The sequence below is a fragment of the Odocoileus virginianus genome, chromosome 12, assembly GCF_023699985.2.
Source record: "Odocoileus virginianus isolate 20LAN1187 ecotype Illinois chromosome 12, Ovbor_1.2, whole genome shotgun sequence".
In the NCBI taxonomy this organism is placed as follows: domain Eukaryota; kingdom Metazoa; phylum Chordata; class Mammalia; order Artiodactyla; family Cervidae; genus Odocoileus; species Odocoileus virginianus.
Window position 1 is genome coordinate 48,635,552 of NC_069685.1, and position 17,205 is coordinate 48,652,756.

At 47.5% G+C, this 17,205-nt stretch overlaps 1 protein-coding gene across 3 annotated transcripts in view; it reads left to right on the forward strand.

The window, feature by feature from the left end:
• The window catches only part of RILPL1 (Rab interacting lysosomal protein like 1), a 42,290-nt gene that overhangs the window by 5,165 nt on the left and 19,920 nt on the right, over positions 1–17,205 (forward strand). For all 3 annotated transcript variants that reach the window (XM_020901322.2, XM_020901324.2, XM_020901323.2), the window contains exons 2-4: positions 3,163–3,313; positions 11,266–11,384; positions 12,046–12,267. In XM_020901322.2, coding sequence (XP_020756981.2) covers positions 3,163–3,313; positions 11,266–11,384; positions 12,046–12,267 — 492 coding nt within the window. The remainder of the gene's footprint in view (positions 1–3,162; positions 3,314–11,265; positions 11,385–12,045; positions 12,268–17,205) is intronic.

Below are 17,205 nucleotides of genomic sequence, written 5' to 3' on the forward strand. Positions count from 1 at the left end.
ACTATGAATAATATCAATATGAAGAATACTGGATAAAATTCTGGAGGTCAAAAGTCAGAAAGGAGTCTCACTTGGGTTAAAAACAGGTGTCAGGAAATTCATTCCTTCTGGTAACTTTAGGGGAGAATCCATCTCCTGGCCTTTTCCAGCTCCTGGGGGCCACCTGCATCCCTTGGCTTGTGGCCCCTTCCTCCATCTTCAGAGTCAGTAGTGTGGCATCATCAAATCTCTGACTGTGATCTCTGCTTCTGTCACCACATTGTATCCGGGATCTTAGTTTTCTGACCAGGGATTGAACCCGAGTCCCCTGCAGTGGGATCGTGGAGTCTTAACCCCTGGATCACTAGGGAAGTCCCCCCATCATCTCTGATTCTGCCCTTCCTGTCTTCCTCTTTCAAGTTTAAGGGCCCTTGTGATTACATTGGGCCCACCTGTGATAACCCAGGAGCATCTCCCCATCTCAGGGTCCCTTTTGCCTCACAGGGTCACATATTCTCAGGTTCCAGGGGGATTAGGCTGTGGACATCTCTGGGGGCCATTGTTCTGCCCCCTCCAGCCAGTTACACTTGACTGATAGGCTGATAGCCCTGGGGTCCTCTGTGCACCCAGCCTTTGTCAGGTGGGAGCAGAGAGGCCTGGGGCAGAAAGAGCCTGACTCTACTTCCAGTCCATACCTGCATGTGGGAAGTTCCTATGGCCACTCCATCTTTCAATCACTGCTTCTGCCCTTTGGCCCCACCCTTCACCTCCCCCTGGTGACCTTGAACCAGCTGTGTGAATACTTAAGTCATTACCTCTCATTTCCCCAGTTCAGCAGGCTTCCTGATGAAGGTGACGGGATTTAGGAACTCATTTAAAAGATGAACGGAGGCGATGCTGACATCTGGCCACCTGGGCCGGCTTGGGATGGGTTGTGGGAGGACCAGAAATCAGCAGACATATGTTTAGCACTTTCTGAGTACTGGGCACAATTCCAAATATCTACATATATTAACCATTTAATCCTCATGACAACCTGCAGGGTAGATACTACACTATCTTCCTCATTTCCAAGGCATCCAAAGATTGAATAACTTGTCCAAGATCAACTAGTAAGTGGCAGAAATTAAATTCAATGCCAGGTCAACAGGCTCTGGTATCCATGCTTTGAGCAAGCATTCTATACAGTTAATGGTTTTACAAAATACCTGGTTTTTTGGCAACAGCTTTATTGAATATAATCCACATACCATACAGTTCACCCATTCAGAGCATACAGTTCAATGTTTTTTTAGTTTTTTTCCAGACTTGTGCTACAGTCAGTCTTAGAACATTTTCATTACTCCGGAAAGAAAACCCAGGCCCATTAACAGTCGTTCCTTATACCCCACCAACCCTTCTGCCCCTGCCAAGCTGCCAATATACTTTCTGTATCTGTGGATTTTGTATGTTCATCTGTATCGTGGACATTTTCCATCAACGGAGCTACACACTGAGTGACCATTTGCATCTGGCTGCTTTCGCTCAGCATTGTATTTTCAGGGTTCATCAAAGTTGTAGCCTGTGTCAATGCTTCATTCCTTTTGTCTGAATTACATTTCGTTATGTGGATACACCACGTTTTATGTACCTGCTCATCAATTGATGGACATTTGAGTTGTTTCTGCCTTTCGGTAATTATGAATAATGCTGCTGTGAAGGTTCATGTCCATGTTTTTGTGTGGACACATGTTTTCATTTCTCAGACCCTACAAGTGGAATGGATGGGTCATATGGTAACTATGTTTAACTTATTGAGGAACTGCCAGACTGTTTTCCACAGTCGTTGCACCATTTTACATTCTTACCAGTGATGCAGGAGGGTTCCAGTTTCTTCACATCCTTGCCAACACTTATTATTGTCTGTTTCTCTGATTACAGCATTTCTCTGACTATAGCCATCCACAAAATAATTTAATAGGTGTCTTGTTTATCCTCACATTCAATCAGTGAGCCTTTATTCTTTTTTTTTACTGAAACATAGTTGACACACAATATCATATATTAGTCTCAAGTGTGCAGTGTAGTGATTTGACATTTACATACACGAAATGATCTCCATGATAAGTCTAGTAACCATCTGTCCCCATGCAAAGTTATTACAATACTACTTACTGTATTCCTTATGCTATATATTACATCCCTGTGGCTTATTTATTTTGTAACTGGAGGTTTGTACCTCTTAACCCCTTTAATGTATTTCACTCCCTCTCCAGCCCCTCCCTTCTGGCAACCACCTGTTTGTTCTCTGTATCTATGTTGTTTTGTAGATTCTGCAGATAACTGCGATCATATGGTATTTGTCTTTCTCTGTCTAACTTGTTCCACTTAGCATCATACCCTCTAGGTCCATCCATGTCACAGATGGCAAGATTTCATTCTTTCTTACAGCTCAGTAATATTCTATTGTGTAAATATACCTCATCTTCTTTATCCACTCATCTGTCAGTGGACACTCAGGTTGCTTCCAGATCTTAACAATTGTAAATAATATTACTGTAAACATAAGGGTGCATGTATCTTTAAACATTAGTGTTTTTGTTTTCTTCACTGTGAGCCTTGATATTAGGGCTCCCCAGCTAAAGGAAGCTGAGGCTCAGAGTTCTAAAGTTAGTTGCTCAAGGCTACTTGAAGAGGTGCTTGTTTCAGGTATACTAGGAGCTTCAGGGCCAGGGAGCATCCCTGGGATCTTTGCAGCCCTCTCTGCCTCTTGGAAAGAGGTGTGTCCTGCTGGGATGGAAAGTCTGCCCGAGGATCAGGGATGTGACCTCCCCAGAGGGCAGGTACGTTCAGGCCCCTGTAACCTGGGGCTACCCCTGCATCCTCCGTCTCCTGTCTGGGTTGTTAAAAGGTGCAGATCCAGTGCCATGGTTGTCTTCAGGGCAGTTCTAACCTGCATGGGTCCTAACAGTGTAAGTGCAGGCTTTGCCCAGAGGAAGGGCACCTTCTAGTTTTTGTGAAGTTGCCTTGTGGGCTAGTGATGCCTGAACTGCTCACCTGCTGATGCCTGGTTCTTGTGGAGAAGGGAACAACCCCAAAGCTCCAGCATCTCTGAGCTGCTCCTGAGGGTCGGGGATGGGGTGGGTGAGGCTGTTGCCCTGGGCAGGCAATGAGTGACCCCATGCTGGCCCCTCGCCCTTGCAGGAGCTGGAGCTGGTGGAGGACGTGTGGCGAGGGGAAGCACAAGACCTCCTTTCTCAGATCGCTCAGCTGCAAGAGGAGAACAAGCAGCTCATGACCAACCTCTCCCACAAGGACGTCAGCTTCTCCGAGGAGGAGTTCCAGAAACATGAAGGTAAGAGGAGGGGCTGGCATGGGAGGTGAGGGGAAAGGCTCTTCCCATCGTCATCACCAGCATCACCAGTGACATTCCTGAGGATGGTCCCCAAGCACCATGTCTCACATCACGTGCATTTACACCATCACATGCCAGGCATGTGTGCTCAGTCGTGTGTGCTCAGTCGTGTCCAACTCTTTGTGACTCTACGGACTATAGCCCACCAGGCTTCTCTGTCCATGGGATTTCCCAGGCAAGAATACTGGAGTGGGTGGCCATTTTCTCCTTCAGGGGATCTTGCCAGACCAGGGAACAATCCTGTGTCTCCTGCATTGTCAGGCGGGTTATTTACCACTGTGCCGCTGGGGAAGCCATTCCCACCATCACTTTGCCAGAGAGAAATTGTGTAGCCTGGTTTACAGGTGATGAAACTGAGAGGTTCATTTAATAAATTGTTAGAGGCTCCTCACTTTTCCAGACTCTTTTCTAGGCACTGGAGATACACCTTGGACAAGACAAAGCCCTAGCCGTCGTGAAACTTATGTTCTAGTGCAGAAGAGATAGATGATAAATATGTAAACAGATAACACAGTCCTGATTCTGACCCAGGTTGTGGAAGAACTGAAAAGGAAGGTGGGTGGAATATGATAGAGTTGACTTGATTGGGAGCTTTTTTAGATACAGTGATCAAGGAGGGCCCCTCTGATGAGGTGACATCTGAGCCCTAGTTAAGTCATGGAGCGAACCATGCAAATATCTTGGGGGGAAAGCAGGTACAAAGGCCCTGGGGCATGACTGTTTATGGAAAGCCAAGGAGACCAGCATCACAGAAGATGATCAAGGCCAAAGGTGGTTAAAGATGAAGTCAGAGGGGCCAGCAGGGATCAGATCGCATAGCCCCTTAGAGACCTAGGTTTGGATTTTATTCTGAGTGTACTAGGAAGAGATTCGAGGTACATGTCATGGGCACATGTTTAACAATGAGCAAGCCAGGATGGCCGCCCAGATCTTAATGGTGCTGGAGCATCTCAGCTGTCATTCATCCTACCAACAGTTATCTAGAACCTTCACTCCAGGCCCTCTGCTGGTGCTGGGGAAGCAAGGACAGAAAGATTTGGTCTGGTCCCTGATGAGCTGCTTCAGCTTAGGGCACTTGAGATCTTTAGTTATAGCAGGCAAACTCTTAGTTGTAGCATGTCTAATCTAGTCCCCTGAAAAGGGATCAAACCTGGGCTCCCTGCATTAGGAGCTTGAAGTCTTGGCCACTGGACCCACCAGGGAAGTCCTAGACCCATCTCTGTAGTCTGAGTAAACTCCTTGGGTCCCAACACAAACCCCTCCTCATGTTTGTTATGAAAGGGAATGGACTTCCAGGGAGGAGACCTGAAGTTCAGAGTTTACAACTCTTGTGAGTATAAAGTACCGCACTGTATAAGGACTGTAGGGACCAAGGAGAAAGGAAATGTCTGATCCAGGTGCTGCCATCCTCTTTTCCTTGGGTTTCCTTTGTTGATCATGAATGGTGCAGTGAAAACAAAAGTCTTAGCAGTGATAAACATTGGTGCCCAAAGCATGCTAACCAGGGGTCATTCCTAACCTGATATTTACCTGCTGAGTGACCTTGCTCAAGTCATTTGACCTTGGTGTGCCTAAGTGCCCCATGTGAAAATGGGGCAGATAACCCTGTCTCTGTCATCAGATTGTTACGAGGATTAAATGAATTAATACATGTAAACTGCTTAAAATAGTACCTGGTGTCCACACTCTGAAAGTTTTTAACTATTGTTACTATGAGCTATTGTTATCCAATCTCCTTTTTGAAAAAGAAGAGGAAAACAGGCTGAGGGGGTGCATCCTTCCTCTTCATGGCTTAATAATATCCCCTTGTCTGTTTGGACCATGTTTTGTTTTTATCCATGCCTCCACTGACAGACGCCGGGTTGTTTCCAACTTTCGGCTGTTGTAAAGAGCGCTGCTGTGAAGGTTCTGGTATGTGTTTTATGTGGACATAACGTTTTTGGTGTTTTTTGTTTTCTTTTAAACAAATTGTGGCTGTCCTGCGTCTTTGCTGCCATACTCGGGTTTCTGTAGCTGGGGCATTTGGGATCTTAGTTCCCCCACCAGGGATGGAACCAAGGTCCCCTGCATTGGGAGCGTGGAGTCTTATCCACCGGACCACCAGGGAAGTCCCTGTTTTCGGTGCTTCGAGAGGTATATACCTCTAAGTGGAATTGCTGCGGCCTGTGGTAACTGTTGAACTTCATGAGGCACCCTTAGCCATCTTTTGGTTTGTGACATTTCTGGAGGTCACCCAGCAGGCTCCAGGGGTGATGTGGGAACTCCCCTGCCTGCCCCAGTGATGCCCTGGAGGCCTCGGGTCTGCCAGGTGTGGGTCCCAACACCCGGAGCTGCTTTCTCGGGGCCCGTTGCATCTGTGTGTACGCGGCACCCTCCGTGTGGGAGGGCCGTGCCTCGGCTCTCTGCATCCCTGCTGGGCTCTTCATCAGACAGCCCACACAGGTGCCATCTGAGACACACTTAATTGGCATCTCGCGTGGGTCCGGCTCGCAGGGCTGAGCTCAGGGAGGCTCGGGTGTTCTGCGCGGCTGCAGCCCCCACCCAAGTGGAGAAACTGGGCAGATGCCAGGCATGCCTCTCACGGTTATTTTTATTTTGCACGGGAAGCCGTGGGAACGCAACAGGGACAAAAGCATTGCTTCCACCTGGAAGAGGAACAGACATAGGACAGAGGGGTACTGGGGAGAGGTGCCCCCATGAAGTTGGACTATGTGTCCAGCACCACTTGGGGCAAACTAGAGATATAGGGAATGAGGGGGGTGGGGTGCCTGCTTAGAAGAGCCAGCCCTGGGACTTGCCTGGTGGTGCAGTGGTTGAGACTCTGGCTTCCATGACTGGGGGCACGGGTTCGAGGCCTAGCTGCGGAACAAAGATCCCACATGCCACGCAGGGCAGCCAAAAAATAAGTTTAAAAAAAAATCTATGAAAAGGAAAAAAAGAGGGCTTCCCTAGCAACTCTGTGACAAAGAGTCCACCTACCAATTTAGGAGACACAGGTTCCATCCCTGATCCAGGAAGATCCCACATGCTGTGGAGCAGCTAAGCCACAACTGCTGAGCCTGTGCTTTAGAGCCTGGGAGCTGCGACTGCTGAGCTCGTGGCCGGGATGACCGAAGCCTGTGCTCTGCAATAAGAGAAGCCTCTGCAGTGAGAAGCGCAAGCGCCACAACTGGACAGGAGCCCCTGCTCGCTGCAACTCGAGAAAAGCCCACACAGCCGGAAGACCCAGCACAGCCAAAAATAAATAAATGAAATCATTAAAACAGAAAAACAAAACAAAAATAAGAGCTAACCCTGCCTGGAACAGTGCTGCTTTCCCAGCCATTGATACTGGGCGCTGGGCTCAGAGCGCCCACCAGTCTCTTGTCTCCACCTCCCCAAAAATCTCCAGATGAAAAAGCACTTCGCTGCCTCTTGTGTTTGGAAACGGTCCTGTCAGCACTTTGAAACTACTAGTTAGCACATGCCGAGATGAATTACAGATATGGAAGCGATGGGACTGGGGGGTGGGGGTACAAAAATATGCCCAGGCCTCTGGAGAAAAACTCCTGGGCTCTGGACAAACAACTCTTGTCACTAGGAGTGGCTGAAGACTGGCTACTTAGCCATTTTCTGAAGGGAAGCTGAGAACAGCACTGTTCAAAATATATATATATAAGGCAATATTTTGGTTACTCTTTCAATTGTGAACATCTTTTACCTTTTACCAAAAAATGTAGGCAAGTCACAGATATGATTATAATTTTTCTAGGGGTGGCATTTAAAAAAGTAAAAAGGTAAAAGTAATTTCATTAATAGTTTTATTTAAACCAATAAGTCCAAGGTATCATCCTTCAGCATGTAATCGATTTAAAAAGTCATCAGTAGAGGAATTCCGAGGTGGTCCAGTGCTTAGGACTCCATGCTTTCACTGCCAAAGGTCTGGGTTCAGTACTAGTCAGGGAACCAAGATCCTGCAAACTGCATGATGCAGCCAAATCAATAAATGATTATCCATGGGATATTTTGCATACTTTTTTTCACATTAAGTCTTTGAAATTTTGTAGCTTATTTATTTATATATAATGTTATACATATATTATGTTGTTGATGTTTAGTTGCTAAATCATGTCCTACTCTTTGTGACCCCATGGACTGTAGCCCACCCGGCTCCTCTGTCCAAGGGCTTTTCCAGGCAAGAGTACTGGAGTGGGTTGCCATTTCCTTCTCCAGTATTATATATATGTTTTATTTTTATTCATTTGTTTTTGACTGCGCTGGGTCTTCAGTGCTGTGCTAGGGCTTTCTCTAGTTGCTCTGAATGGGGGCTACTCTTGTTGCGGAGCACAGGCTCTAGGAGTGCCGGCTCAGTGGTTGTGGCTTGCAGGCCCTAGAGCTTGGGCTCAGTAAGTAGTTGTGGCATGCGGGCTTAGTCACTCCGTGGCAGGTGGGATCTTCCCAGACCAGGGATCGTACCTGTGTCCCCTGCATTGCCAGATGGATTCTTATCCACTGCACCACCAGGAAAGTCTTATATATGTTTTGTTGTAGTAATATGCACATAATATTTATCATCTTAACCATCTAACCCAGTATACAATTCAGCTGGGTCTAGTACATTCACATTGTGCAGCCGAACTCCAGAACTCGTCTCATCTTGCAGATCTAAAACTCTGTCCCGTTAATTGATAACTCTCCATTCCTCCCTCCCCCAGCCCCTGGCAACTGGCATTCTGCTTTCTGTCTATAATTTTGAGTACTCCAGGTATCTCACAGAAGTGGAATCATGCGATATCTGTCTTTTTGTGACTGGTTTACTTCACCGAGCATAAATGTCCTTGACTTTCATCCATGTTGTATGTGTCAGAATTTCCTTCCTTTTTAAGGCAGAATAATATCCCATTGTATGGATAGACCACACTTTGTTGATCCACCCATCCGTTGATGGCTGATGTGTATTTTATATACAGCCCTTTGAGGGGTGATAAAGTGGTGGCAAGAGTGTGGACCCTGGAGCTAGGCTACCTGAGTTTCACTCCTGGTTGTCGTTCAGTTGATCAGTCATGTCTGGCTCTTTGCGGCCCCATGGACTGCAGCACACCAGGCTCCTGTGTCCTCCACTGTCCCCCAGAGTTTGTTCAAATTCATGTTCATTAAGTCAGTGATGCTATCTAACCATCTCATCCTCTGCGGCCCCCTTCTCCTTTTGCTTTCAATCTTTCCCAGCATCAGTCTTTTTCCAACGAGTCAGACCTTCGCATCAAGTGACCAAAGTATTGGAGCTTCATCTTCAACATCAGCCCTTCCAATGAATGTTCAGGGTTGTTTTCCTTTAGGATTGATTGGTTTGATCTCCTTGCAGTCCAAGGGACTCTCAAGAGTCTTCTCCAGCAACACAATTTGAAAGCATCACTTCTTCGGCGCTCAGCCTTCTTTATGGTCCAACTCTCACATCCATACATGACTACTAGAAAAACCATAGCATTGACTAGACGGACCTTTGTTGGCAAAGTGATGTCTCTGCTTTTTAATACGCTGTCTAGACTCCTGAACAGTGCCTGAATCCTGAATCCTGGTAGTGCCGCTCATCAGCTGTGTGACCTTGTGTAAGTTCACTAGCTACTATGCACCGCAGTTTCAACTGTACAGTGGGGACAGCAGGATTCCTACCTTGTAAAGTATTCTGAGGATAGAATGAGCTAAGCTCTGTTTATATCAGCATCTTCTATAAGCAGACCTGAGACGAGGATGTTCCTCTCCAGGTGATTTATTAAGGAAGTGCCCCCTAGAAAAGACTCTTGGGGGGAGTGGAGGGATCAGGACAGGGAAAGGAGGAAGCCAAATAAAGTCTGTGCAGGGCAGCAAGCTCTGGAGTGTAAGTTACACCTAAGAATCTCCCTGCCCTTGGGCACAAGGGTGCACTTTCTTTTTTAAAATATTTTTATTTACTTATTTATTTGGGTACACTGGGTCTTAGTTTCACATTGGGAAACTTTGGGATCACATTTGGGATCTTTGATCTTCATTGCAGCATGCACGATCTTTAGTTGTGGCATGTAGGGTCTAGTTCCTTGACCAGGGATCGAACCCAGGCCCCCTGCATTGGAAATATGGAGTCTTAGCCACTGGAGAACCAGGGAAGTCCCCTGAATGCCTCGTTAATTTATCTCCCAGAGTCTTGAATTGCTGGGTGACTTAAATAATTGCTCAGATGGTAAAGAATCCTTTACCAAGGCAGGAGGCACAGGAGACACAGGTTGGATCCCTGGGTCGGGAAGATCCCCTGGAGAAGGAAATGACAACCCACTCCAGTATTCTTGCCTGGGAAATCCCATGGCCAGAGCAGTCTGGCAGGCTACAGTCCACGGGGTCACAAAAAGTTGGACACGACTGAGGGAATAACAACACAACTCCCAGCTTTTACCTATGTCTGTGAAGCTCTTCAAAACACTTCACCTTTTAGTTTTCAAACCACTTCTCCAGCACTCTCAGACTCTGTCTTAGCAGAGCATTTGGAGTAGGGAGAACTGGTATTTCTATTTTACACATAAAATGACACTTGAAGACACTCACTGTGTGCCAGGCCTGTTGTGAGTACTTCACATAGATTAATAGATGCAGCCTCACAAGAGCCCCCCCAGATGGGGCAACCACATGACCCCCATTTGCAAGTCAGAAAACAGGCACCAGGTCAGCTGCGAATGAGTCCAATTAACCTAGCCCCAGACTCCCAACCCTTGACCATTTGTTCTCTGACTGTTCCATCCTACAGCCACCAACACCCATGAAAGTGATGGATGGTGAGTCCCCTGGGGGCTAGTGGTTAGGATTCTGGACCTTCACTGCCATGGCCCGGGTTCAATCCCCAGCCTGGGAACTGAGATCCTGCAAGCCATGAGGTGTGGCCAAAAAAAAAAAAAAAATCCTTTCTTTGGGAATTCCCTGGTGGTCCAGTGGTTAGGACAGGACGCTTTCACTCTGGTGGCCTAGGTTCAGTCCCTGGTTGGGGAACTCAGATGCAGGTGGGTCCCAAATACAGATTTCCTGTCTCTGGATCTCATGCTCCCCTGCCCCCATCCCACTTAAGTTCTACTCATCTGATTTCTCCAGAGTGGAATGTGCCCTGCCAAGGATTAAATTGATTGACCTAAGCCCATGATACTCCTGCCCCAGGGCTTTGCAGGATGCGGGCTGAGAGAGCAGACAGCAAACGTTTTTGTGGCTTTTTCACAGACTCTGCTTGCACCTGATTTCAGACCCCCTCCCCTACACAGATACACACACTCACTCTGGCATTGTGTCTAAGGTGTGCTTTTTCTGGAAATGTTAGTCATGTCTTCTTGTTCCACTACCCCAGGCCCAGGTCCCGCCTCACAGCAGCTGCCCAGGAGTTTTGAGAGAGGGATACTCAGTACCCAGAATCCTCAGATGGCCCTGTGATTCCCCATCAGCAGTCTGGGGGCCTGACAGTCAGGACTCCGGCTGAAGAGTATCCTTTGAGGAGCAGGGAGTATCTGGAGAAATAACTGACTATCAATTTCAAATGGAGCTGGTAGTTGCTGTTTTTCACTGCTGTGTAGCATTCCATTGCCTGTTACTCTCAAGGTTTATCTATTCATCCTACTATTGATGGACATTTTGGCAGTTTCCGGTTTGGGGCTATTACAAATAATGCTGCTATGAACATTTTTTAAATATTTATTTAGCTTTGCCAGGTCTTTGTTGCAGCATGCAAAATTCTTTGTCGTGAAATGGAAATGTGAGATCTAGTTCCCTGACCAGGGATCCAACCCATGCCACCAGCATTGGGAGTGCAGAGTCTTAGCCACTGGACCACCAGGGAAACCCCTGCCGATGGTTTAAGCAGGGGAGGGAGGTAGACTCACCTTCTGGTCCCTCTCGCCCCTCTCTAGGCATGTCAGAGCGGGAGCGGCAGGTGATGAAGAAGCTGAAGGAGGTGGTGGACAAACAGCGAGATGAGATCCGTGCCAAGGATCGGGAGCTGGGGCTGAAGAATGAGGATGTTGAGGCGGTAAGTTCTGAGCCCTGCCTGCCATGTCCACTCCTGGCTGGTAGGTACCAGCAAGGGACTCCATTCTCCCCTCCAAAAGCTCCCCTTCTCCCCCTCCGTCTCCTTCCTGGGCTCCGTGAAGTGGGGATCCTGCCATGGCTTGGTGGGCCCGGCCCTGAAACTGTTGCCATGGGTAGGACCCTCAGCCAAGTCTTCACTGGAACAGTAGGAGGGAACATGGCAATGCCCAGTGACCTGACTATTGACACATACTGAGGAAGCTCCAGGGCCTGGTCAGCCTTTTTCTAACCCTGAAGCTTCCTCCAGCTCACCCTTTTCATGCCCCAGCATTGTCCCGGCCCCTCCAAGAACCTATACTTTGTCTCTGCCTAAATTAGAAAAAGACACCCCTTTCTCAAAGCATGTTACTTCCATCTGTTAGGATATTGTCATCATATACTAACAAGATACTTATCTTCCACCTGTCATAAAATTATCATAGTAAATATATAAATTGCCCATCTCTGGCATCAACAGAGTTGTAAGAATGTGAACAAATTTCAAGCAAGTCAAAGCGTCTGCAGTATGAATGGCATGCCTGTAGACAGTCTGCCCTTGTTTAGTGCACAGCATGAGCTACTGTATGTGGCAGCCTCATCCAGTGGGCTTTCTCTCTCTACAGCTGCAGCAGCAGCAGACTCGGCTGATGAAGATCAACCATGACCTCCGGCATCGTGTCACAGTGGTAGAGGCCCAAGGGAAGGCCCTGATTGAACAGAAGGTAGAACTGGAGGCGGATCTGCAAACCAAGGAGCAGGAGATGGGCAGCCTGCGGGCGGAACTTGGGAAGCTGCGAGAGAGGCTGCAAGGCGGACTCAACCAAAATGGAGAGGAGGAGCCTGTGGTGAGTGGCAAGCCGGCTTCTGTAGGCTGGCTCAAGGTGGGCCAGGCTGCCTTGCTTTTGCCATTACACTTGAGGGAAGTGGGAGGCCCAGAGAGAGCCAGCTGCTGGCTGGGAGACACACAGCTGGGCAGAGGTAGTGCTGGGCCTGGAACCTAGGACTCCCAGCATTCTAGTCCAGGGTATCCAGCTCGGTGGTGGTTACTGGGCATCTGCTGTTCATTCATTCATTCAAATAATTATTGACTATGTTGTAGGCATGGGGGATAAAATGGATTCCTGTCCACATGGGGCTTACAACCAGTATGAGAGACAGACATTAGACAGATTATCACATAACATACCATGTGTGCATGCATGCTCTGTCATTTCAGTTGTGTCCGACTCTGCAACCCTATGGACTGTAGCCCACCAGGATCTTCTGTCCGTGGGATTCTCCAGGCAAGAATACTGGAGTGGGTTGTCATGCCCTCCTCTAGGTGATCTTTCTGACCCAGGGATTAAACCTGCGCTTCCTGCCTCTCCTGCAATTGCAGGCAGGTTCTTTACCCACTGAGCCACCTGAGAAGCCCTAATATACTATATGACCCAGCAATTCTACTTCTAGGTATATGTCCAAGAAAACTGAAGATATGTGTCCACCTAAAGACTTGTACACAGGGATTTCCCTGGTGGTCTGGTGGTTGGAGAATGCCTTCCAATGCAGGAGACAATGCAGGGTTCGATCCCTGGTCAGGGACTAAGGTTCCACATGCCACAGGGCAACTAAACCTGTGTGCTGCAACTACTGAGCCTGCATGCTCTAGAGCCCGTGTGCCACAACTAAAGAAGCCCATGTGCTGCATCTAAACCCAATACAGCCAAAGAAATAAATACATTTTTAGGAAGACCTGTACACAAATGTTCATAGCAGCACTAGTCTCAACAGCCAAAAGGTGGAAACCACCTACATGTCCATCAGCTGGTGACTAGATAAACAAAATATGGTCTATCCACATCATGGAATAGTATTCACCCATAAAAAGGAATGGAATACTGAAACTTGCTACAATTTGGATGGACCTCAAAAACATGCTAAGTGAAAGTAGTCAGACACAAAAGGCCACATATTGTATGAGTCATTTGTTTGAAATATCCAGAATAGGCAAATCCATAGAGAGAGAGAAGATTGATGGTTGCAGAGACTGGGAGAAGGGAAAATGAGGTGTGACTTCTAACAGGTACAGGGTTTCTTTTGAGGGTGATGGAAATGTTTCTGGAATTAGACAGTGGTGATAGTTGCACAGCCTTGAATGCATTAATATGTACTCTGATTTTTATACTTCAAAAGAGTGGATTTTATGGTGTGTGAACTATATCCCAAAAAGCAAGCCAGCGATTCATGTTAAAGGAGAGCCATGGTGCGAGAGTGCCCCAACTGCACGGACTCTAGAGCCAGTCTGCTTTGGTTCACATCTAGCCTATTCCATACTACTGCCATGACTTTCGAAAATTATTTAGCCTCTTCACATCTCAGTTTTCTCATGTCTAAAATGGGGATACTAGGGAGTTCCCTGGTGGCCTTGTGGTTAGGATTTGGCACTTTCATTGCAGTGGCCTGAGTTCAATCCCTGGTCGGGAAACTGAGATCTTACAAGTTGCATGGTTTGGCAAAAAAACAAACAAACAAAAAAAAGGGAATAATAATAAGAGTGCTTACTCCCAGATTGCTATTATGAGAATTAAATGAGTTAGTTCATTTAGAGTGTTAGCTGCTATTATTACCATGATAGTCTGAGGGAGTCATAAAGGCTTCCCCAAGGAGGTGATGGAAAGAATGAGAGTGAACTAGGTGAAGGGAGGTGGCATGTACAAGGGCCCTGTGGCAGGGGAAATTGCAGTGCAGTCAAGGAAGGATAAGAAAGCAAGGGTGAGGGACTTCCCTGGTGGTCAGTGGTCAGGACTCTGCCCTTCACATGTAGGGGGCAAGGGTTCAATCCCTGGTCAGGGAACTAAGAGCCCACATACCACATGGCACAGCCAAGAAAAAAAAGAAGGCCAGAATGGCTGGTGTGCAGGCTGACAGGGAGGGAGAAGGTCTGAATGAGGTCAGAGAAGTTGGCAGGGCCAGTGCTACAGAGTGGAGTTTGGCTTTTATCTGCAAGCACTGTGCTGGGTGCTGTGGAGGTTTGAGGAGCTTACAGCCCAGTGCAGGAGACAGTCTTGGACACCAGCAGCTACACTCAAGGTGGGAGGAGATTGTCTTAGCACTGAGAAGTTGTCTCAGTCTGGGTTCCCTCGAAGCAGAGCTTGAGAAGAGAAATGTGGGCAGGAGGTTAATTGAGGAGGTGATGGATCGCAAAGACCAGAGAACTGAGACAGGGAAGGAGGAAAAGGGAATTTGAGGGTGTGTCATTGAGGTCACCATTGGGAAGCTCAGACCCTCTGGGACCTCCTCCCAGAACAGTCTTTCTGGAGGAAAAAGTCTTAGAGCAATGATCTACAAATGCCTGTCCCCAATTACTAAGGGGAGGAGGGTTCCCAGAGGTGTTATCTCTCCAAATACTCCCAGGCAGAACTTGTGGAGCAGAAACTGGGGGAAAAATGGAAAGACAGGACACTTCCCTAGTAGTCCAATGGCTAAGATTCCAAGCTTCTAATCCAGGGGGCCTGAGTTTGATGCCTGCTCAGGGAACTAGATCCTGCTTCCCGCAACTAAGATCCCACATGTGGCAACTAACACCCAGGGCAGCCAAATAAATAAATGAAGTAAATATATATTTTTTTAAATGGAAAGACATCTGGTGGGTGCTCGAGGTGGGGCCCTGTCCACATGAATGGAACCACACCACAGCTGCAGCGGAAATCCGGGTGGGCCCAGTATGTGACCCAGGGCACCAAAGGTATCTCCCACGTAGTTGTGCCCCTGGGGTATTCCAGGAACATAGAGATGGGGCAGTTAATCCTGATGGGGGTGGCATGGAATTTCACAGACCAGCTGTCGCTTCAGCTGAATGTCAGTGATAATAATGCTAAGACTTTGATAGGCAGATGTAGAGGATGGATATACTGTTTCAGAAAAATGTAGTAAACTGTTAGAAAAAAGCTCAGAGCTTCCCATTTCTTCCAGCACATATTTTTTGACTTTCCGGTTTGCAGGCACTGTGCTGGTCTCTTGGGTTCCAGGTGAGGGAGGAAAGATAGAGGAGCTTTCCATCAGGCTGGCTCAAGTCCCAGCAGAGTCATTAAGTATCTTGTGAATTTGGGCCATATACTCCTAGGTTCTTTGAAGGACAAGAACCTCTGAGATACAGATAGGGAGGAAGAGAGAGAAGTCTTGAAAGGGAAACTGGAGTAGAATCTTCTTTTGGCTACAGGTGACAAAAGCTTAACTTAAAATGGTTCAAGGATTTTTTTTAAAAAAAGGAATTTGGGATTGTGTAACTAAAAGCTTTGAGTTAATGATGGCTTCAGGTATAGCTGGTTCCAGGTGCCCTAATGACGCTGGCAGGAATTTGTTTCAGTCCTTCTCTCTGTGTTGGTGTCATTCTCAAACAGCCTCTTGCCATATAGTGGCCTCTAGTACTCAACCAGCTTTGCAACCCCAGTGGAAAGAAATTTCTTCTTTCTCAAATTCTCAGCAAAAGTCTCAGGAACCTTCTCGTTACCTCACCTGAATCAATGTGAGGTCTAGATTATACATGTTGTCCATATCTGAGCATGTAACTACCCATGATGGTGCCTGTCTAAGCCGCATGCATGGAGAGTAGGAAAGAGGAGTTTCTCCAAAGGAAAACTGCCATGACTCAGACCAGAGATGTGCAGGCCAGGCAGAACAACGGCTGTTGTCCGTGTCAGAGAGTCAGGGTTGAGAATGCCACACACAAAACTCTGAGCAGAGAAGGATGTGGATTCTTACATGGGGTTTCAGCAGGGGAGTGACAGGATCAGCTCTGAGTTTACATAGAGGACAGTTGAACAAAGAGACGATGGCAGCCATGGCTGTCAGGAGCCCTTGGCAGTAATCCAGGCAAGAAAGGTGAGGACTGGACCAAGTCAATAGCCTTGGGACAGAGGGGAGGAGCCAGCAGGCGAAACTTGGGGTGGTCACTCCCTCCCACCTCCCCTGGGTCCACCTTTCAGCCTCCTGAGCCCCACGAGAGCTCAGGTTCTGTCTCTGGCTGGTCCAAACCTGGGTCCTGAGGACATCACCCCTAGCCACAAGACTCTGAGCCCGGCTCCAGATCTCTTTCGGACAAGGACACTACACACCTCCTTGGCTTGGCTGCCGGTAGGTTTCAGTTTCCTTTCTGGCTCCATGGAGGTGGGGCAGAAACAGAGGCATAAAATCCAGGAGCAGTTTTGACTAACCCACTAAGCTTCTCTGCAGCATCTGTTCCTGAACTCAGGGTGTCTTTTGGGGGCTTGACACCATCCCTTGGAGCTGAGTGGCGTTCAGGATGCTTGTCACTCAAACAGGGAAGCTACAGGTAGTGGTGGCTTCATCACCTGCTGCTATGTGACTTGGGGCCTGTCCATCTCTTTGGTAATAGGTTCTTATCTGACAAATGAGGGACATGAACTTGACTTGATTCAGTAGATCTAAAAGTTAGCATGGCTGGCACTAAAAGGAACAAAATGGGGTCATTTGTAGAGACATGGATGGACCTAGAATCTGTCATACAGAGTGAATTAAGTCAGAAAGAGAAAACTAATATCATATATTAATGCATATATATGGAATCTAGAAAAATGGACAGATGAACCTATCTCCAAGGCAAGAATAGAGACACAGAGGTGGAGCACAGACATGTCAACACAGGGTGGAGGAAGGGGAGGGTGGGACACATTGGGCGATTAGGACTGACATATATGCACTCCCATGTGTAAGACAGACAGCTAGTGGGAAGCTGCTGAATAGACAGGGAGCTCAGCTCGGTGCTCTGTGATGGCCTAGAGGGG